The sequence below is a fragment of the Eucyclogobius newberryi genome, unplaced genomic scaffold (assembly GCF_026437365.1).
Source record: "Eucyclogobius newberryi isolate DKJ021-1_F unplaced genomic scaffold, fEucNew1.0.hap1 SCAF_7, whole genome shotgun sequence".
NCBI lineage: Eukaryota > Metazoa > Chordata > Actinopteri > Gobiiformes > Gobiidae > Eucyclogobius > Eucyclogobius newberryi.
The window spans coordinates 22,287,873-22,312,084 of NW_027316389.1; the positions used below are offsets into that span (position 1 = coordinate 22,287,873).

At 40.4% G+C, this 24,212-nt stretch overlaps 1 protein-coding gene across 1 annotated transcript; it reads left to right on the forward strand.

The window, feature by feature from the left end:
* The first annotated feature begins 1,455 nt into the window (after window positions 1-1,455).
* LOC140348854 (homeodomain-interacting protein kinase 3-like) lies at window positions 1,456-23,831 on the forward strand. The gene is given in 19 exon segments (XM_072434969.1): window positions 1,456-1,817; window positions 3,461-3,737; window positions 3,739-4,342; window positions 4,431-4,622; window positions 4,867-5,048; window positions 11,386-11,509; window positions 13,943-14,062; window positions 15,286-15,372; window positions 15,441-15,625; window positions 15,703-15,865; window positions 16,234-16,357; window positions 16,436-16,530; window positions 16,617-16,765; window positions 16,858-17,007; window positions 17,084-17,452; window positions 18,000-18,161; window positions 18,243-18,517; window positions 19,331-19,479; window positions 20,047-23,831. Coding segments are annotated over 19 exon segments (3,951 nt in total). The 5' UTR covers window positions 1,456-1,762; the 3' UTR covers window positions 20,536-23,831.
* The last annotated feature ends 381 nt before the right edge of the window (window positions 23,832-24,212 follow it).

Consider the following 24,212-nt stretch of genomic DNA (forward strand, 5'->3'; position numbering starts at 1 on the left):
CTGTACAAACTGACAGGAAGTCACATCACACTAGGGACACTCTTTCTGAGTTTATGCATAATTTACACTAATGATAACCTTTAAAAAATATTTCCAAAACATTAATTCAACATCCTAAAGCCTAAAGCCTAAGATATACGGCAGAAACACCAAAGAAGAAGAAGAAGAGTCAGCTCTGGAATAAAGTCTAAAGAATAAAGTCTGGCGGTAATGTAACAACCAACCGCCATAAAACACCACAGAAGAAGAAGAAGGTGCTCTCATACATTTTTAATTGTCAAACTAAGAACAGTTGTGACATTTTATGAGATGTTTGTTTGCTGGGTAATTTTCTAGTGTGATGTCATCAATTATAAACAGGAAGTGAAATTATAAACCTAAAAAATTAGCTATTGTGGGATATTTTTTTTACTGGGGTGAAGTCTAAAGAATAAAGTCTGAAGAATAAAGTTAAAAACAACAACAACAACAACAACAACAGTCGTTGTTGCCGTGAGGAAAGCTGCTGTTTAGTCCCACATAGGTGAGGATTTCTTCCTTCCTTCCTTTCCTTCTTTGAGAAAACAAACAATATCAGACCTCATTTTATAAATAAAACACCGTCTCTCTCTCTCCCTCCCTCGCCCATCTCTAACTCCTCCGCTCTCCCCTCGCTCCTTCTTTCCTTATCCTCTCTCCATTTCCCTCGTCTGGTTCTTTCTCTCTCTCCACTGCCTCTCTCTCTCCCTCCCCCCCTCCTCTCGCTCCTCCTTCTTTCTCCCCCAATATCCCTCCCCCCCTCCCTCCCCCCCCTCTCCCCCCTCCCTCCCCCCCCTCTCCCTCCCTCCCTCCCCCCCTCTCTCTCTCCCTCCCCCCCTCCTCTCGCTCCTCCTTCTTTCTCCCCCAATATCCCTCCCCCCCTCCCCCCTCCCTTCTCCCCCCTCCCTCCCCCCTCCCTTCTCCCCCCCTCCCCCCTCCCTCTCCCTTCTCCCCCTCCCTCCCCCCCTCTCCCCCCCTCCCCCCTCCCTCCCTCTCGCTCCTCCCTCCCCCTCCCTCCCCCCTCCCTCTCCCTCCCTCTCCCCCCTCCCTCCCCCCCTCTCCCCCCTCCCTCCCCCCCCTCTCCCTCCCTCCCTCCCCCCCTCTCTCTCTCCCTCCCCCCCTCCTCTCGCTCCTCCTTCTTTCTCCCCCAATATCCCTCCCCCCCTCCCCCCTCCCTTCTCCCCCCTCCCTCCCCCCTCCCTTCTCCCCCCCTCCCCCCTCCCTCTCCCTTCTCCCCCTCCCTCCCCCCCTCTCCCCCCTCCCCCCTCCCTCCCTCTCGCTCCTCCCTCCCCCCTCCCTCTCCCTCCCTCCCCCCCCTCTCCCCCCTCCCTCCCCCCCTCTCCCTCCCTCCCTCCCCCCCTCTCCCTCCCTCCCCCCCTCTCCCTCTCTCTCCCCTCCCTCTCGCTCGTCCCTCCTCCTCTGTGACATTCCACACATGCGGAGAAGCAACAAGCTACTGAACCAGCAGCAGCAACAGCTAGCAGCCGCCAGCTATCTGTGGGGGACAGGGCGTACCATGCAAAAGTTTGGAAACACGGATTTTCTACCATAAACGGAGTCAAAAACAATGGTTGCTAAAATCCACGGCGGCTGTGGAAACATGGATTGTGGCTGGCTTTCATAATATGTAGTTATTTACGTTGTTTGGAGCTTCAAATGTGCGAAAAGTCGCTTGGTCTTGCGTCGACGTTCAACAAGATGGCAGCAGCAGCAGCGTCGCAGGATTTGGCTGTGTGGGACCTCGATGTTAGCCTGTTCCTCGACGCTTTTGGTGATATATTTTGTCGTTGTTTTTGAAGGTATGTGCCTTAACATCAGAGGTTACTCACTACAATTCCGGATCGTGTTAGTTTGAGATTGGGGTATATTATTACATTGTCGTTAGCTTGTTTGCTAACGTTTGATGTTAAGCTAACCAACCAACTTCAGTTCCCTTAGTTTCTGACACTGAGATGTGAACAGTTATGTGCAACAGCTATGTAAACTGATGCTTTGTATGTGTGTTGTTTATTGTTAGAGTCGAAATCGTTCCCTGGGGAAACGCGAATGCAGTTATTATAAACGGAACGTTCCGCGATTGGCTTCTTTTGTAACTTTACTTTAGCGTATGCGTTTATATTTACTTCCAATATTGTACATATTCAGCACGGAGCTTTACATCTGTTATTTGACCGGCTGTCACGTTCAACATAAGTTTCAACAGGTGTCTTGCCTGTTGTTGCCCTTCCCCCAGGGGCGTAACTAAAGTTAGTACAGATAGTGCACTTTACACAAACGTTCACGAATTTTCCGGAGAGTAACATTGAATCAAACAGTCGGATTGAAAGACTTCACGGTCTGACGCAAAGATTTGTTAAAAAGAAATAAAACCCTTTAAAAAATCTTAACATAAACTTACACAATGCACGAACATTAAATAGTATAAATCGGTAAACGTTCAACACCTGCATGCACTTTTTGGTTTATCAGTAACGAGATGTGTTTTCAGTTGTCAGCTTTTTAAAACCTAGGAAACATTAGCACAAACATACACAGCTCGATGTCACTGTTCTCCATTTCAGTCCTGGGTCTAGTGGCCCTGTGGGTGTCAGGCTTCAGAGTTTGACATTAAAGGAGATGAAGTAGGGGCTACGTCAGCTCTGACTGTAAAGACGTTGCTAACATGAATGCATGTCTGGTTCTTGAAATTAGAGTTTGCTTATATTACAGTAGCATCATAATTGCATACTGTGTGTCAAATTGTGAAACAGGAAGCTCACATTCATACGTTTGTTTTTTTAGACTCTTCTATACTTAGTTAGAGTTAAAAGAAGTGTAGACAATTTATGTGAGTGGCGTATCTGGTAAAACCTATCAGCCCTGATTATGAGAAATGTTTCAGTGGCGCACCCGTCTGCTTGTCTGAGCCTGTGTTCAACGGAGTGTCACTAGTCTCCAAACACCTCTTTCTCTCTGGTAAAACTCAAACTCTCTCTCTATAGGAAACAATTCCTGTTTGTCTTCCTGTTTTAAAACGTATGCCTATGATAACTTTGTTTGACACTGTAGACAAATCAACATACAATATAATAATTTATTTATTTTATTTATACACTTACACACACACATACATGCATTTCTGTGAGTGCTCATTGTCTTTCGGCGTGTCATTGCCTCTTAGGTAGTATTTGCATTGTAGTACTGTTTGTGTGAAACTGACCTCTTGTGTAGCGTGTGGGGACAGGCCAGATTTGCATTGGGCTTCCCCCAGCTCCCATTTCAACATGCAAGTTCTCTTTTTGTAGTAACTTTAACATTAAACTTATATGACTCCTTTGATAAAGACTGAGTTAATTTAAAATAAAGTTGAATGGATTATGTGTACACACATGAGTACTGAAATACTGATATTTGAATTCTGACTGCATTTGGGCAAATTTTAACCTATTTCTCCTGTTTATAGGTATGGCCTCACAAGTCTTGATCTACCCATCGCACCTGCACTCAACTCAGACAAGTGCCTTAGGAACCAGCAGTAGCGGTACCAGCAGACAGCCGAGTGAAGCCCATTGTGGTAACAACAACACCAGCAGCAGAACTTTTCAGCATCGACCCCCACCCAAGACCTACGTGATCGGCGTCAATTACGGTATCGCATATCCCAACAACGTAATTCCATCAAGTGCAGAAGCTGGAGGCCAGCAAGGGAGGTTCGACTTCGCAGACAGAGAGGAGTGGGCCTAGAGTGGGTTTGGACTGTGGTCTGCTGAGGGGAGCGTTTGTCAGAGCAGTGAAAGACGAGACCGCAAACAGGTTGCAGACCAGGAGAACATATGCTCGTCTTGTAAACCCAGGTACCACACAGAGATGTGAGCAGAAGCCAGGTAAAAGTGGAGAACAACCAGAGGACAAGAGGTGTGCTGGAGGCATGCAGATAGTGGAGGAGGAATCTGCTGTGCATCCGGCCGCAGTGACCATGTTACAGAGCAGCTCGGGGAACAATGCAGACACTGTGAGAGGAGGGGGTGAGGGGCTGCCTCTCGCTCAGCACAACAGGGGGAATGGCATGGGAATGGCAGTGGTCGGGACTGAGTTTAGGCCCAAGGGCAGCAATGAGGCTGGGGCTGGAGGCACGGTAACCAGGACCGGAACTGGAGATGGGGACTATCAGTTGGTCCAACATGAGGTTTTGTGCTCCCTGAAGAACAATTACGAGGTCTTGGAGTTCTTGGGTCGTGGGACTTTTGGTCAGGTAGTCAAGTGCTGGAAGAGAGGAACCAATGAAGTTGTGGCAGTCAAAATCCTGAAAAACCACCCATCATATGCACGACAGGGACAAATTGAAGTGAGTTCTAAGTCCTTCCGCCAGTTTGTATTTTACGCATCATAATTGTTCTTCATTAATAAATAAAATGTACTGTGTTCCGTGTCAGGTTGAGATACTAGCCCGGTTGAGCAACGAGAATGCTGATGAGCACAACATTGTGCGTGCACTGGAGTGCTTTCAGCACCGCAGTCACACCTGCCTGGTGTTTGAAATGCTGGAGCAAAACCTTTATGACTTTTTAAAACAGAACAAGTTCAGTCCACTGCCACTCAGAATCATCAGGCCCATTCTGCTGCAGGTAAAATCCTTTAACCCTTGTGTGTTAACCCAGGATCCCTGAATGTTAAATCGCCAAAAGGCCATTGACATGTAAATAATTGTTTTCTTTATCGATAACAATTTGTAGCACCAGTCAATGTAGATTTAGCTGTAATAGAGTTGCACTTGCATTGCTCCAACAACTTTTTCTTTTACATTAAGTTGTGGTGTCAGACTTCAGAGATGTAGATCTGTATTCACTGTGTTTCTCTTTAACCTGATAGGTGGCCACCGCTTTAAAAAAGCTGAAGTGTCTAGGTTTGATTCACGCTGACCTAAAACCTGAGAACATCATGCTGGTGGACCCCTCCAGGCAGCCCTATAGAGTTAAAGTCATTGACTTTGGTTCTGCAAGCCATGTCTCCAAAGCAGTCTGCTCCACATACCTCCAGTCCAGATACTACAGGTGAGCAGGCAAAACTTCACCCGTATCACACATTATCACTGCACATATTCACATTCATATATATGATCATGTCACATTTGTTACCATCTTTATCAATATTGTTTTATAGCATGCATTTCCCTATAGAATGACTCTTTGAATAGCCGTGTTCTCAGGCTAGATCTTTAGATTGAGAATTACTTTTGGATGAGTTGAAACGTCTTGTTTTTCTAAAAGTGTCCAGATGACTACAACTGAATCTTTTTCTACAATGGAACACTCCTGGACTAATGAGCAATTATACCGATTTTGCCTATAGAACAATTAACAACTGAGCTATTGAGATCATTGTTTCTTAAATAGTTCTGGGATCACCACTTCAGTCTTCTATTCAGTCTGCCTGAACATATGCATTTTTGGAGGCGTGCCAGTCTGTGGGCCTTATCTCTGTTCACATCGACACGCCCAAAACTTTGGAGCTGTTGCATAATGTGCGAGAGAACATGGAGAAGAGCTGCAAACTTGTCTTTTAGCTTAGAGTCAAATATAAATGTACCCCTTTAAACAATTTAGGGCCCGACCTAAATGGATCTTGGGGGCCGATACAAGGCTGATATATAAGCAAATTGGAGGCGGCAATAGCCTATATAACTGCTGATATATTTAGTATGTAAAATAAACTGAGGCAATGTTGTAGCATTTCACGAGCTAAGAGCTAACTAAAGTGAACGAAAAAAAACACATTTACAACACTTACCGCGCAGACAGGCCACCTTAGATTCACAAATAGGATAATATATATATATATATATATATATATATATATATATATATATATATATATATATATATATATATATATTATAATATATATATATATATATATATATATATATATATGTATATATATATATATATATATATGTATATATATATATGTATATATATATATGTATATATATATATATATATATATATATATATATGTATATATATAATATATATATGTATATATATATATGTATATATATATATGTATATATATATGTATATATATATATATGTATATATATATATGTATATATATATATGTATATATATATGTATATATATATATATGTATATATATATATGTATATATATATATATGTATATATATATATTATATGTATATATATATATATGTATATATATATATATGTATATATGTATATATATATATATATGTATATATATATATATGTATATATAATATATATGTATATGTGCTATATATAAATATATGTATAAGTCTATATGTATACTATACTATGTATATATACTATATGTATATATACTCACACTCATACTACATGACTCTACTACACACACATACACATACTACACAGCACACTATCTATCATATAACTATCTGTACTATATAGCTGTATATATATATATGTGTATATATATATATTATACTATACTGTATATATGTTATATATATATAAACGTACTATATCTATATATATATATATACATATACACTCTGTATATATAATATATACTCTATATATACTACACATATATATACTCTATAATATATCTATATATATATATATATCATATATTATATATAGTTATATATATGTTATATATATGTATATATATATATGTACTATATATTATATATCTGTATAAATATAATATAGATATATATATATATCTATATAAATATAAATATATATATCATATACTAAATACTACACTACTACTATATATATATGTATATATACTACTATATATATATATGGATATATATATATATGTATATATGTGTATATATATATATACTGTGTATATAATACTATACTATATACTATATATCATATATATCTATATAGTATATACTATATATATATTATATATATAATATATATATATATTATATATATAATATATATATAATATATATATATATTATATATATATATATACTCTTATCACTATAATACTACTATACATCATACTCTATATACTACTACTAGTCCGAGCCCGCGCACACCCCCCTGGAGCGTCACTCTGGAGCTGCAGTCAGCTGCACTATGCCATCCTCTAGACCACAAGCGCCCCCCTCTTCAGCGCCCTAAATATTGGGGTCCAACCTCCGTCCCTCCCTCAAGGCATTAACCATGTTTGTATTCTAGAGATTCTACGATATAAAACAATGTATAACTGGCCAATAATCCTCCCAAGGTCCCCAGGTCCCCATATCAGCAGATAATATCGGTCATCCGATAAATCGATCGGGCATTCTAAAACAATTGTGCTTTAAAAAAAATTACAATACGTATTGTACTTCAAATGTCCCACATCTAAAATGCAAATAAGTCATGATTGTTTTGAATTAGCAAATCAAACGACCAAAGTACATTCACATTTATTTCTGCACCACTCATTCCCTCACATAGCAAACTTGATACCTTTTTAAATCAAGAGTACTTTCTATTCTCTTGCAAGTTGCTGCAAGTACGTAGGTTCACTGTGCTGGCTAAATGATCGGAGTGTTTAAACATTGAGCAATCTGCTGCCGGGATACAGGGTTTGTCTCCTAATGTAACATAACTCTATTCTAGGGACCTACTTTTTTATTTACACCTCTTTTTCAGACCATGAGCAGAGGGCAGTCCATGGCTTATAAATTCCAGCACAAATTCTGATATAAAAGTTTGACAAAAGAACCGTTGGCCCCCCTGTTTTGCACTCTGGGTGTAAACTGCTCTTGCGCAACATGAGGGCCTTGCTCTGAAGTTGACCCGCTTAGATATGTGTGTAGGTTCTACGGCCTATTTGTCTTTAAAGTTCCAATGTTGAGATCTTAGAGCAGTAAAAGAGGACAGGCTCTACATTTTTGAGAGGCCTTTCAGGACACATAAACAAATAGCAGAATGTGGTGTGTAAAAATATATGGAGACATTCCTGTGAGTGCTGTTATGTTCTCATATGTACAACTGTACATGCAGCAGCTGCCAAGGTGGCACAGCACACACACGTTACAAAGTGTTCCCTACAACTCAATTCCCCTGGAATGATGAGCTGATTTACTTTATAGCTTGTGGATGTTATATGCTTCAAATAAAATTGAACTTGACTCAATCTGCTATCAAATGCATCTCTTAAACCTGGTTTTGTTTATGTTCTGATTAGGAAGTCGAAGCAGTAAAGCCGCTTCTCGACCATAATGTCTACCATTATCCCTTTAGTTTGTTTGTGCAGCCGACTGCTCACGTCACTGGATGTTTGTTTAGTGTCTGCCTGACAAGGGACATATCTGAGGGGTAATAGCAAGTATTTTCTCAGATATACAACTACAACTTCTATTTTGTACCTTTTTTAGATTACAACCATTTGACTAAAATATTTACATTGAACGGCTTGATTTTATTTACAGATAATAACAATTTTAAGTTGCTGTGCTGACACAGGAAGCCAACTGAGAAATACAAGGAATCCCAGTATTAGTACACTTAAGCCTTAACTTCCTGTTAGTCCGAACAGAAGCAATATTCTGGCCTGTGTAAGATGTTTTGTGAGGAAAGTAATTTCAAAGTTTCCTTTTTTAAAGAACATTTTTTATTTTGCTGAGAGTTCCACTATAGTGCTATGGCCATCAGTTTTACTTTCTTTATAGCATAAGATTTGTGGCATGTCTCAGATTGAGCAGATTGTTTTTGTCTGAGGTTGTTTGAATGGTTCAGTGAGTCACTATGTGGTTACTGTAGCAATGCAAAATATATACCGTAGTTAAAGGGTGCTTTTGTCATTTTTGTATAGTTATCTTTGTGGCCTTTTTTGCCATGACCTCTTTATTCCTACTGTCACTTGGTGCTTAAAGTGTGTGTAAATTATCTAGTCTGTTGTAATAAAGAGTAATGGGAATGAATAAGTGATTGTGCCTTTTGTTTTACAGTCATTCATATGATCATGACATTTAACAGTTTTCTTTTTTCAAGCTGTTTTTAAGTCTGTCCTCCCCTAACAGTTAAATGTAACAGGGTCTTTCAGGTGGTGTTAAAAGCTCGTCACGGTCTAATGTGTGGTTGCTATGGTAGTGTGACACAGCAGGGCCTGGTGAGGTGACTGTCAGTGCGCTGCGATGACGTCAAACTACCTCCCACAATGAAAATGGATCACGGCAATGTGAATAATTTAGCTAAGCAACAGATCAGGTGAAGGCCAGCTTGTATTCTGTGCTGCTAACAGATTTGGGAAGTTTGCTAGTCAGGGAAATATAGTACATTTTAAATTGGAAAGCAATCCATTATCAATTCAAGATCAGGTTGGACCTGGACCAAGAGCTTTTGTTTATTTGCTGTTTAATACATTGAAGTTGTAGTTTTTTGTGTGTGAAGTTTGGTCTAATTGGGTTAACGGCACCTGTTCATATTTTAAATTAGGGTTTCTAAACCATTTTCATCAAGGGCCGCGCATGGAAACAGAGGAGCTTGTCAATACAAGTTAATCATTTAAATGGATGCATTCAGCTGAGGGTTATTCTGGATTGTGTACTTAATTTCAAATCTTGACTCGCATCAAATCTTTGTATGTTGGGATTGTGTGTGGCTTGTGAGCTACTTTTAGATTGAGCAAAGCACTATTGGTATTATTAGTTAGGTTTTTTACTGGACTTTTAGGCTTTAGAAACACTATATGAATATATTATAGCCTAATAACATTTTATTAAAATGTAAACTTGCAATGAATAATAATATTCAATTGCCTACATTTGGAAATTTTGAAAATAAAATATAGTGGCCTCAAGCAAATAGGCTAATTAAAAGCAGTTTAATCTTATCCACGTCTCACTTAGGTCTTCAGGTTGAGACTTTGAAGAAATCAACTTCCCTTTTTGCAACAAACTGCTTTGAGACAAAAACTGCGTGAACAAGTTACGACACTACCTGTCTCCTTCTCTTATCTCTCTCTCTTCCCTCTCTCTTTCGAGTGCTGTGCGCACCAGCGCTGACAGCGAAGTGGTCCTGCTACCGTACTTGCGCTGGTTGTTTCTCTTGTGCTAGCGTGGCCCTCCATGTATAACAAATGGTTATTCAGGGTATTTATCAACACCGGACAATAAACTTATGAACATATAAAGTAAAACTGCTTTGGGATGGTTGCCCACATCCTCTGAGATCGACCAGTTGGTGACCTTGTGATAGAGGATTTAAAACTTTGGATATGCTCGTTTGTTTGTTCTAGATGCTTAGAAGAAGTGTATTGATTTAAATCTTGTCTAGATATAAACTGTTCAAGTTAAATTCAGTTAACTTTTTAAATTCTGTCTGCTCATGCTTCAAATGTAGAATGACAATAACACATGTCCATCCTAACTTCCACTCCAAATGTCGTGTTAAACCTTATTTGGTAACTGATGCGTTTTAACTTTCAAAATACAATTTCACTCCGAAAGGTCAAAAACAGAGATAACTGCAACAACCATCATGTCTGTGGTTCTTCTGCTTCTAAGATATAGTTATAGTACATAATGGTGGTTTTGAAAAAACGAGGAAATCTGTTTCAAGGCACATTTCTTTTTTTTTCTTTTTTCTTTTTTCCAAATTCCTGTTGAAATGCCAAAAGGAAATTGCAAGCATAATTTCCTTTTGAGCAGAGAAGGCCCTATATTACTGGAGTTGATGTGTGTGCCCTCTTTGCACACACATGCACTACGTGTGTCTGCTGAATAATGACTGATGGCCCCATTTATCACCTTGTAATACTGTTACATTATGGTCCAGCATCCGGTTGTTGCTTGGCAACAGTCATTTCCCCTGTGGTCGTCATAGCATAGGTTGCTATTTGCAGTGCTGTTGCTCAGCTGTCCAGGCCCTTAGCCTATTGTTTTTCTGCACTGGTACACGGCACTGCCAGATTACTGTCCCTGTGCCTAAAAGACAAAGTCCACTTGTTGCTAGAGATTTTGGACTTGGTTGGATCAGCACTGTGTACGTCACAACAATACTTTACAAGACTAGAAAGCCCCTGAGCTCTCTTTAAGCGCCACAGTGTTGTGTAAATAACTGCATATTGTATCATCATTATTTCCCCCCCCCAAGAAAATATGAATTATTAAACATGTTTTGCAATGGGTTTCTGCTACACTTTTCCTTTATTGACTTAGTAGTATATATTTATCAGTAGTATATATATTACAATTGTAATGTGTGTGTGTGTGTGTGTGTGTATATATAGAAGAATCTTTGTACTAAATTAGTTTGTATAGTGTTTTCACCTGTTTCATTCTGGACTCATATTATCCCAATGTTTTAAAACTGTGGCAGTCACATGTAACCTTTTGTGCCCCTTCATTTCCCTACAGGGCTCCAGAGATTATTTTAGGCCTGCCATTTTGTGAGGCCATCGACATGTGGTCACTGGGTTGTGTGATAGCGGAGCTGTTCCTGGGCTGGCCCCTGTACCCCGGAGCTCTGGAGTACGACCAGGTAACATTCCTCACACTCTCAAGAACTTGAGCTGCGTTCACACAACACACCAGTGTCGTTCTGGTTGTGTTAGGAGAGAATTCAAGATCTTTCAACCTGGAGTTGTATTTAGCTTCATTTCTTTTTCAATGATCCTGTTTACGAGTTATTTGGCTGTGTGCCTCAGAACGCACTCCGTTTCAAATGTTCTAGATTTGTGACCTCATAGGTAGAGAACCAGATATCTCCTACACTGATTTTCAGTCCATAAATAATTTCTGCCATCAAATTATAATCATTACAACTCTGTACTTACATTGGCATGACAGCAGTAAGATACGTTTTTGTTAGTTAGCTTTTATTCCCCATGGTAATGCCCTCTGCTTCTTGTAAATAGATTGCTAACTAGGGCTGCAACTATAGATTATTTTAGTAATCCAGTAATCTATTGATTATTTTCTTTAATTGATCCATTTTTAATTTAACATTTGTAAAACTATTTTTAAAAGAATATTATTAAAATAACATATATAGTTCACAATCTGCTTTAAATTACACATTTAATTCTTAATTTTCCATATGTATGTCCCTAAAAGAGCATTATTTTACTTCTAATGACACTAGTCCAAACGTCCATAATGAGTGCATCTGCCGCATTTCAGTCTCTTTGAGATAATTAACTTGTTATTTACTTGTTTATTTCTTAAGGGAACCATTTTGATCTTCCACAGAAAAATTACAGCAGAATCTTTAGAAATGTCTAATTAACTTGTCATCAGACTGTATTGTAAACATATCAGATTAAATCCAAGCAGTAACAGAAGATATGAATTAATCTGCGTTTTATGTCACATCATTGAAACATCTACTTGTGTTGGTAAAAGTTTGTTATGCGAGGCCAGTGTTGATTTACCTTGTGTTGTTTTGAGCGGTAACTCTGCAGCTCTGCAGATGATTTTTCACTGAGGTCGAGCCACTTTGACCTTTTTGTCTTTGCTCATCGCTGCAGACTTTGTTAACATGAGATGGCAATGCAAAAGTTCTCAAAACATGTTTAAAGGACAATATCAATGCAAATAATGCATAATTTGGGTCCTTAAATGTTCATACCTTTTAGCTTTTACTTCCTCATGAAATGTGGAAGTCCACATCTCTGTAAGGAAGCATGTGAAAGTCTGAAACTAGAGATGGTTTCTAATATACGCGCACATCTGACTTACAAATCATCATCAACGACAAATGCACAACCATTTTTTGTCTCCTTTTAGTTTGAATTATAATTCCTTTTTTGAGCATTTAAAAGCATTTTGAATAAGCAAAAAATATTTACAGTTTTTGATTCTTGGTTTTATTGTAAACTGAAATTGAGTGCAAACCATCTTCTGCTGTAACTCTATGTGCACGGAGAGAATGCGCCTCTCATGGGTCACATTTATGTGGGCAAACAGAGGGGACATTGCCAGCTCTGTTGTTCTCTGGGCCACACCAGGGTACATACAGTGAGCCCCCCCAAAGCATGCTGTGCTATGCCAAGGCTCGTAGCAGTTCCACTCTGCGCAGCAAAATGTATTTATAAACATAAGCCTGATGGGAGACATGGAGTGGTCGTTGGGGGCCCCATCAGCACGTTTTCAGTCCAGTGCCCTCTGGCTGCTCACATTTTTGTTCTAGGCAGTCGTCTGTGTTCCCGCACACAATGTCATAATATTTTAGGATTTTGTGTTGGGGCTTCTAGAAGGTGGTGGTGTTTGAAGGCAGCTGTCCCCTGTCAACAAAATGTATTATTTACAGTGGTTTAAGCCCGGGTTTTCACTTCACACTGTTGCAATATCCTCTAAAATTTACTTTGGAGATTTGGTTGTGATGTAAAGGTGAAGGTACCAGAGCGCAAAGGGCAGGATTAGATAATAAGTAATTTCTATATCAGGCCTGAAGCCTTGTATGAAATCCACTATACACTTCAGAGTAAAGCTGCATACGTTTTAAGAATAACATATCATTTAAAAGGTTATTACAAGATTTGGACAGGATTAGTTTCAATGGTTAAAGGCGCAATGGACGATTTTTCGGCGATTTGAGAACGCAGGCGGAAGTGTGCATGTGCACTCCCCCGTGTGGACTGATACAACACACACGTGCGTTTGTTTATTAGCGCGACGGATCGCATCGCCCCCTGGGATGAGTAAAAAAGGTTGTTAGTTTCTTAAGTTTCACTTCTCTAAGTTTCACGTCTCATGCCTGACAGCTATGGGGCGATACTGTTCTGTTTACCTGTTATACGTGTCTGGGTGGGACCGAGGGAGACTTTGTTGTGTGGCTAACGTGAACGTGGTGTTCACAAAAATAAATGAACCAAATCAAAGTGGAGTTATTATTTGGACTAACAAGGTCTCTTAACTAAGGTTTGAAGTATGTTTACTGTTTAATACTTAATCCTCTTCTGTGATTACCTAGATCCGGTACATCTCTCAGACTCAGGGTCTGCCTGGTGAGCACCTGCTGAACAAGGGGACCAAGACATCTCGCTTCTTTACCAAAGAGTCTGACTCTCCCTACGCCTCGTGGAGACTAAAGGTACACGCACTCACAATGGAAAATACTGACATGTATATGAAATCATCCTTTTAAAAGGACGATGGCTTTCACATTTCTCACAAAAGATCTTTTTTTTTTTTTTACCAGAGGTTAAGAATTTTAGCCTCTTAACGGCAGCTTGAAATCATGTAACAGGAAGTTGCATAACAAATCACAACGTACCAAACCCAAGCCTCCAGGGCCCATTCAAGTCTATGGCACCTGCTCATTGGCGCATGGAATGTACTTAAATTTCTTTTTAAATTACAGATTTTTTCTGCAACATGTCAAATGTATTCAGATGACATTTATCTATCCACATGCAAAACATGCTGAAAGTCATCAAAAGTATTTAGGCTACTCTGATCATGTGCGTGTCTACATACCATGGGTAAAGTAACAACACAAGTAACAACACTGAAGGACACTAAACGTAAACATTAATTAAATTATATCTGGCAATACATTCCATTCCCTTGCTTTCCTTCCGTAATATTTCTTTGGTTCTTTAGTTTTTCAGGCATAAACATTTCAAGACAACGCTTCTGAGTTGTAGATCCATGTCCCTCAGATCCATGATCATTAGTTCGATGATCTGTTCTGTTATTAATATATGGATCCATAGTTTGACCCCTGTAGCTTGTTCATGGCACTTCAGCTGATTCACGGCACATGCAGGAGCTCGGTTAGAGTGGCACGCTAGAGCGTGGCCGACGCTAACGGCTTAAATTGCGTTTTTAAAGACAACTGAAGAATTTAAAACTGCGAAAAAATCAAGGACTCCAAAAAAGGGAAAAATTGCTGCTATATCCGGTGTTTCTGAAAGCTCTACGTGCCCTGTCAGCCGAACACGAGCAGTTTTTCCGTTACATTGCGCTCTATTGAAAAAAGCTTTCTGGGTCGCACTATTTTTTTGGCTGTGGTACCGATGGACTGGCCACTGGGGCTAGCAATACCCTATCCAGATAATATAGTACATCCATGACCAAACCACTATGACAGTGAAATACTTACATAAATGTAAACGTTACTCCACCAACCAAAAAAATTAAGCTCATTTCAGAAAACAAAAAAGTATATAGGGCATATATATTTTGGCAACATTTTCGCCTTTTTCAACACAAAACTGGATATGGACGTTGTTTTTTATTGAAAGTTTGATTCAATGTAAACTATTTAGACACCTTCAATTAACAAGTCCTGGTTTGTGTTTTTTTCTTCAGACAACAGAAGAGCATGAGAAGGAAACGGGGCTTAAATCCAAAGAGGCCCGAAAGTACATTTTCAGCTGTTTGGATGACATAGCACATGTAAGACACAGATCCACATTCTGGTCCCCTATTTTTATGAGACTCATATTAATGATCCACAATTGCAGGTGAACTTGGTGCTTATTCCTGACAACGGTGACATGCAGGCAGAAAAGGCCGACCGCAGGGAGTTCGTGTCTCTGCTGAAGACCATGCTTCTAATCGATGCGGAGGACAGGACTGTTCCCTCCAATGTGCTCAATCATCCCTTCCTCACCATGACTCACCTGCTGGACTACCCACACAGCAGCCAGTAAGACGACACTCAAATCTCCACGAAATATGGTTGTTTTGTTTCAATCTTAACACTAATCTCTTCTTTTTTTTTAGTGTGCAATCCTCTTTCCGTGTCATGGACATGTGCCACAGTCGAGTCAGTGGCGTGTTTGATGCTTTGAACCAAAACACCATCCATTTCTCAAGGCCTCCCGTGCCCCCCCCCGCCTCCACTGGCATCCCCCTTGGCTACAATAATATACCAGTCCACACTCAGGTGAGCAGGGGTGCAGAGTGGGGCAATTGATCGCATCTATAGCCAATCCTCTGTCAGTTAAAGCAAGTGGTTTGGAGCAGAGTTCAGACCTTGGTTATAATTTTTGATGAAATGAATTGATTTTGTTCTTCAAAAGAAGGGGGAAATCATTGCTAATTGAGATCGATCAATATGTGGAAAACGTGATCCCTTTTTTGCCATATCGACCAGTCCTAGGGTGATGACTGTGTTTGCAACGTTTTAGATACACTCTTCCCTTCCCTTCCCTTTACATTTGATTTATTTAAACTAGGTTATTCGACAGGTGAAGAAAATCCTATTAGTTGGACCAATCTATACTTCAAGCCTCTTTATTTTTTCCATTTTAGACCATAACCCAATCAGCACCATCTGTATTGCATCCTGGGATTGCTTTGTCAACTACCAACAACCAGTTTGGCTGCAGTGACTCATTCCCGCCCGCTCTTCTCCTCTGTCCTCCAACCATGCAAGGTAAAAACTCACCAAAAACTGTACTTAAACGGTGTACTCTTTGAATGAATCTTTAATTTAATCTTTCATTTCTTCAAGGAAATCTTAACCAATCAGGTGGCTATCCTGTTCCCATGGTAACTCAGGCCCCACCCATACAACCACTGCCAGTGAGGCCAGGGGTTATAGCTACGGTAAAACATGATTTCTATTTGGCAAGTATGGGGATATATTTACATCCCATTTGAAAAGAAACTAAAATGGCTCTCTATTTTTACAGCAGGCTTGGTCAAGTCGGGGGCAGCAGCTGCTTGTTTCAGCAGCCTGGCAACAGATGACTCCGGTTGGACCTCCTCCCTCTCACCCTCCTCCCCCTCCTCCGCCTTCCCTCAATGACACATCTGGCCCCCAACGGATAAGTGATTGGGGGTAAGTTACAACTCTAATATTGCCAGCTTTGAAAATGTTGATGTGAAGTACACTGTATGACAAATACTCATTATATTTGTATGCTATTGCAGGAAAATGCGTCCTCACAGCAGCCATTACAACTCAATGATTCAACAGTCGTTACTCACAAATCAAATGCCCGCCCATCAGCCTATCAATGTTGGAATAGCGCATGTAGTTTGGCCTCAGCCCACAACTAAGAGAAACCGGCACAATAACAGGTAGGATTTTGATCATTGTACTATTTTATTTACTCGATTTCTCCTGGTATCTAACACATTTATCATGCGTTTTCAGAAATCTGTCCCAACACAGTAACATTCACACATCAGTTTGTCGCACCCCGAAGATCGCTGACGTCGTGGGGCAAATTGGCACAGGAAGAGTGCAGTCTTCACAGAGGGGTGTTCCAGAGGCGGAGAACAAGGCACCGGTTGCTCAAAACACCAGTGAGGTAGAAGTGGACGTGGCTGTGAAGAACGTGACCTGCTTTAAAGAGATGGTACCGAACAGCAAGAGGCAGTCGGACAGTCAGTCGCAGAGAGATGTGGCCGTTCTGATGGGGGACACGCCCAGCCCCGCTCCCAGTGTCATCAGCATCCACAGTGAGGCCACAGACGGAGACGAGGCCGAAGAGGACGAGTCCCACATGTGTCGTCTGAGAGGGTAAGCAAACGTTTGAAGGTGTCCTATGTAACCTCTCTGGTGGGGGGTATGGAGATGTTATTACTTTGCCTAGAATGTTCCACACTATGATGTACTGCAAAAACCTTACTGTAAAAGGGGTCACCTCTCCACAGATCTGACCTCCTAACTGTGGTATCTGATTGCATCCATAGAGATAGACAAATGCCATTCTGTGGAACATTCCAAGAAAAAGCATTAACATCTACATGGAGAAAAGTAGGATGCATACTCTCCATCAGAAAAGCTACATGGTGCATATTTAAAGGAAGCTTAGATGCAAAGGAAAACTTTTATCTAGTTTGCTGATTTGAGCAATATTAATAATAATCAATAATAGTCGGTTGTGCAGAAGGCAGTAAGGCAAGGTTGTATCAACCCTTTTACCTTATTTTGTGTATAATTTGTGTTATTTCTAACTTTGGACTTTAGTCACTCTCCAATGTTATTTTGTTAGTGTAGTTTATAATATAATGGCAAAGTCTCTTCCAAAGGAAAGAATGAGGTCAAATCCATGTTTTGTCAACAGGTGCAAAGAGGAGTGTGTCTGTGAGGCTTGTAGAAACACCAGTCTTTCAATGGAGAGAGTGTGTTCTTTCAGCAGCCCTGAGAGCAGTCTCAGTACCAGCTCATTTGCCTCCAACTCTGTTCAATCCAGCCCATCTGCCTCCCCGTGCAAGAGACCCAACAGGTAAGAAACATAACGTAGTTTTCAAAAGTCTAAATGTTGGTTTTTGCCGTGTTCTGACTTGTGTGGCTTCTCTGTGCGCAGCATGTCGGAGGATGACGGCCATGAAAGTGGTTGTGAGACTGTTGAGGGGTCACCCTCATCTGACGCATCAACTTCTCCACGTGGCAACCGTTCCTACCGTTACTTAGACAGCAACAGTAACCATAGCAAACGCTCAACTATGGCTGCTGTGGTAGCGCCACTCTCTGAACAAACCATGCAGGACAGGACGCCTCATGGTGTGAGGACAATGGTGGTTCCCCCCATGAGAGTTCACAACAACACACGTGGAACAGAAGACCGGGTGCACAGAATGGGTCAGTGTCTTCATTTGACTGCACAAATGCTGCACTAATTAATCTAATTTAGTTAATATCTCATATTGCATAACTTAAAAAAAACAATATAATAATTTACAATTAATTTAATTAATCACTTGTTCGTTAGTGATCAGTTACTTTTGCTTTGGCCATGTTTACTTTTCAGGTCAAATGGAAGAAGTAGGGCCTTACCGCCCTCTAGTGGGTCATAGAGGCCTAAACAGGTGATCGCAGACACTAGCAGAGAATTGGAAGAGCTGGTACCAAATCTGTCACAGCTGCAAATTTTGCAATACTCCTTCATTTACTTGTCATTCTCAACTCCAGTTTAGTAAGGGGGACTGCAATTTACCATGCACTGTGCAATTTGGCAGGACTTATTTTCAATGCCTAGAAATGCATCCTTGTATTGTTATTTTAACTTGCGTCACTACATTGTTGCCGTTTATAATTGGAGCAATTAAAAATCTGTTGCAAAGCAATGCCCACACATACAGGGACGAAGGATGCATTTCATTTGGTATCGGCCTCCTGGTTTCTCTGGTGGTTCTTGACGGCGATGTTTACCAAGTGGAAGTGGACTATTTGATTTTCTTCAGTTCAACTGTTCCTGATGACTATTCTGAGTGCCAATATGTGTGTGTTTGGGTTTGTTTGAAGACAGAATGCTAAAGACATTAAGTGCATGTGTTTGACATTTTTTCTTTTTACTTCTCTGTGTCTGCGTCACACAGGTCGTTTGGACTAAAGGCGCCATCTATTTTTACAGCATGCTTGTATAGAATACTCACTTTGTCTTGTCTTTTTTAGCGTCAGAGTCCTGGTCCCGGTCCAAAGGGCGTTGCAACCCCACAGGACGGAGCAATCCTTCGTCAGGCCCCCTCCTCCCCCCCGCCCATCACCTGTCCCGACAGCAAAAGGTTTCAGGCCAGCAGCCGCACCTCTTGGGCTTTGGGCAGGTCAGTTCTTCCATTTTATTTTCCTCTTTTGTTACAGTATTAGGAGCATTCATAAGCCTTTTTGTGTTTGAACGTGGTGTGGGCTGTACTCCCGAGAGTCATGAATATGATATTTTAATGAGATGACCCAATGCCTACAATAAATGTGTGGGTGGCTCAATATACTGTTGCAACAAAACTCCTGCATGAAAGTTTTAAACTCGATGACGTTATTGTGGAAGCTGCTGGAATCAAACACCAATCCAACACTCGATTTGGCTGCATTACACAGGCAAATTCAATAAGATTATCATTTTTGGATTATTGAGTTGCTCCCAAGTCTGAGCCCCCCCAAAACCTTTTTGAAAATGTTTTTATCTCAGAACAGTATGTAGCGTTTTCCTTCCTCGTAAGCTTTAATGTTTGTTTTTACATGAGTTGATTTGATTGCATTTTCATGATTTTGTCTATCATGCCCATCGGACCTCAGGGACATTTGACCCAGTCCTAGACCATACGTCTTTGTAAAGTATTAGAGTGTGTGTCATGTTGGTTGCCACCTTTCACATACATGTTGTTGTGCCGCAGGTGCAGCAGTACAGCTCCAACCTCAGCAAAGAATGGAACAGCAACTTTGGGCCTCTGCGACCTCATGCCTTCATCACCCCAAATGTCCACACGCACACTTTCACACACCTGTCCCACAGCAGCCCCACGCACACTTCAGGCCCCACCCTGCTGTCCTACCCGCCCAGCGCCACCCACCACCCCCACCATATCCTGCCCTCTCGCCCTCCCCCTCTCCTCCAGCACAGCTACGGTCTGTCCCACCCTCAAGGAGGCGCCATAGTTCACCAGGTTACCCTTGGCATCAGCACCCATCCGCACCACCAGCCCGCCTTTGCCCCCCACCCGCACCAGCAGCCGGCATACGCCCCTCACCCGCACCATCAGTTCAAGCCCCCTTTCCCGCCCCCCGGCGCACACCCTTACATGGCGTCACCGGCTACAGCCTACACGGGCTTCCCTCTAAGCCCCACCAAGCTCAGCCACCACCCCCAGTTCTCGTATATCTGAGGAGCCGGACCGGCCCACACTACCTGCTGACACAGAAGGTCAACGACAAGTGGACTGGGGCTGCCACCTGGACGGGAAGGGCCTTTAGTAGAACACAACATCTGTGATGAAAAAGGCAAGATTGAATACCAATGTAAGAGAAAGGAGCACAGGAGAATCTTTACTGAAGTAGTAATATGACTAAATATACCGCTTGACATGAAATGCTATGAGTTTGTAGTTTGATCGGCAGAGCTACTTGGGCTCTGAGAGACACAAAAATGTCAGTCAGGAGGAGAGAATGAAATATAGCTTTATGAGAGCACATCGCAGAATAAATTCAATTAAAAAAATAATATGTCCTTTGCACATTACCTCCTCCTGTTGCTTGTTGTTGCTCAGAGATCCTTTATAAAGCTGGAAATCCTTTGTTATGGTTGCTGTATAGCTGGACCACCTCCACCTGTTCCTTATTGACGTTGCCTTGTAGCACATTCTTCTAGCCCGTCAGCTGTGTTGAAACCATCCAAGTCCCTTATTAGCAAGGCTCCAGCACCCCTGTCGTCGATGGAGGCAGACTGGTGTGTGCTGCTGCCGTCTCCTAGTGCCTTAAAACCAGAGTCTCTGATGTTCTTTCAGGAGCAGCGTAATAGATTGTACATTTAAATGGGCTTGCAGCACTTAACCCTTTGACTCTGAAGAGACTTGGCTTATCACTATTTGTAGATATGTTATGAATACTAGCACATGTCTAGCTTCAATTTGCTTTCTAACTCAGAGTATAGATTTACTTTAGCTAGAGGCTGCACATTTTAGGGCTTTGACTGAATGAGCTTTTTATGTACATATAGAGTGATTTGATATTTTGATAATCAATTTCTATTCACTATTGTACTTAATCATAACAGTATTGTCACTGTTTACTGTAACTGCAATACAATCTAGATTGCCTCTGGGTTGCTGTGTTTTTATTTTTGTGCATTTAGGCTAGTCCTGCATTAACGCATTATACGTTTTGGGAGTGGCATAGACTAAGGTAGATTATATTGTTTTATGTTTTTACTTTAATGCTTCTCAGTGTTTAAATCCTATCAATTAACAGTATCATTGCTGGGCTTTTGAGTATTAGAGGTGTATTGGTAATCGTTTCCTATTGGTGTGAGACAAAGCTTTTGTCTGTGTATTAAACCTGTCGTCAGTTTTGATACATTCCTTCAGGGTGGAAGCATAGCCTTGTGTGTCGTGTAGTGTCTTTACCTGTTGTATATCCGCTAGTATTTTGACTCCAATCAGCACCAAAGACTGTTCATGAATCATTTCTGAAGCATGGTCGATACTATTTCCTCCATCACCTCTAGTATACTGTTGCAGTTCTCAGCATTGGAATATATTGTGCGTTTTCTCTTTTAAAACTGACTTGTCTGGGTTTTATTTTCCGAGCTATGTTTGGCTAAATGTATTTGGAATGTATAGATACTAAGCTGCTATGTACTGATGATCTGCCACTTCTTAGCTGTGAATTTAGAGGATTAATCTCATACTAGTCTGCGTTCTCTTTGTATTGTACTCCTTATGATAAAAAAAAAACAGTAGGAGTGGGTTTTATTTTGATTATATTATACCGTATAGTGAATGCTATTCCTATGCCAGTGCCTCCGTATTTAGCTTTGTTGTTTTTGAAGTGATTGTAAACTGCTGTAATGGAAGTTTTCATTTTTATTTTGATGTCGCTTTTTTGGTGTGTGTGATTTATTTTTTTATGTGTGTTTAGCGTCAGTATTTCTCCAAAAATCTAGCCTGGGTTCAATTATGGATTATTGTTTTAGTTTTATTCTGAACACAGCTTTTTTCCCTAAGTTCTCAGACTGTATTTGCATCTCTTTGTACTGTACAAATAGTGCCTTCCTCTAAAACAAATTGCTGACACATAATGTTTAGCTAAGTGGTTAAAAATGTGTAAATGTTATTTTTTTTCCATTACACTTTGTAGACCAAGACGTGCGCTGATAAAAAAAAAGAAAAAGAAGGAAAAAAAGTCACAGAATCCTAAAATAGTCAGGGATTGTTATTGTCCTCACCATGTACACGGCACAGAACTCAAAAACGTAGGGCCCGTTAAAAGTCTAATTCAAAGCTTTATTTACTTGTGAATGTACTGTAGAAGTCGAATATTGTTTGTATGCATTTCTAATAGCTACGAAGCAAATTCTGTCATGTGTGATTTTATTTTTAGTCGAGATGAGTTATGATAGTAGAAGTTGAAATCATGAGTTAAAGTCAGGGCTTTCATTTAAATGCTTTATCTATCAATCATATTCAAAGTTTAGGTCCAAAGTTGATTGCGCCTTGTCTGAGCATTAATGATTTTGTAATGATTTTGGCTGTGTTATGTAAGCATATAAGTATATTTTGTGTACTTGACTTGCTACTGTGTTGACCATCTTCGTGGATAGTACGCTACTACTTCACGTCAATGAAAAGTGTAACCTTGTGTTGTGCGGCCTCACTCACAGTTGTTTTCCATACGTTTCTATCTCTGTCAGCTCAGCACCTGTGATGAGATTGTCCCACCTCAGTGCTGGTAATCCTTCACCACTTTGTCTTGATTGAATTGGACAGATAATCCACCTTGCAGCCTTATGTTGACAGCTGCATAACAAAAGTCACCCGGGGGTTATCGAGTCCAGCTGCCTTTAAAAAGTAGGCCTAAAACGGACCATTCTACATCTCTAAAAAGTATGCAATTCTAAGTGTGCCTTTTATATGGTGGTAGGAATCCTTTGGCTATAATAAAAGTACATTTTGAAAACATTTGGACCTTTAGGCCTGCTCCTTATTGGCCCCTTTTTCCAAAAAACTGTGACAAGATTGTTTCATTGAGGTACTGGGCTAAAAATATATTTTAATTTCTTTGTATCAAACTTATCAATGTTGTTGTATTAGAAAAAATATATACAGTTGGTAAATTAAAATGTTACTGTTCTAAATATGTGTAGTGTTGTGTGGCTTATAATTTTGTTTTTGATTTCTTAAGTGCTACACTAGTTTGACATGTAGCAACTGCACTGTGCAATATTCAACAATATATGAGGACTGGGAAATGATTATTGTTTGGATGTAATGTGTGTCTTAGCAGTTTGCGGTTGTTTTCTTCCCCCCTCTGGTTCTCAGTGAGTTTCGATGTGACTAAGCCTTATGTACTTTGTCACAAAAAGCGGGTTCCTTCTTGGTGACTCTTATTGGTTAGTGTCAAATTATGAATTAATGGCGTACTATGTCAAGATTCACTTTGAATTAAAAAGGATATTTTGCTTCAATCATTGTGTTTGTCTTTTATAACACATAATTTCTCTCTGCACCCAGTTATTATCTCATGTATATATGTTTATTACAATTCTTCAAGAACAGTGACCACACTCAAAATACATTTGACAATCTGAAAGTGAGCTTTTTGCCCTTGTCTCCCTCGCTGTCAGACAATAAAGTGTATCTCAAGAGACCTGCAAAAATACAAGATCATGGACTGAAGACGACACTCAACATTTTGTCAAAAATACTGGAGTAGGAAGCCCCGCCCTGATTTAACACCAGGGGGCGCTGTTTCCCTTTTAGCTCAGACATGCACTTTTCTTTCATCCAAATTCGAATGTGACTTATTTACTTGGATCTATTTGAATATATGGAACTCCACAACCCGC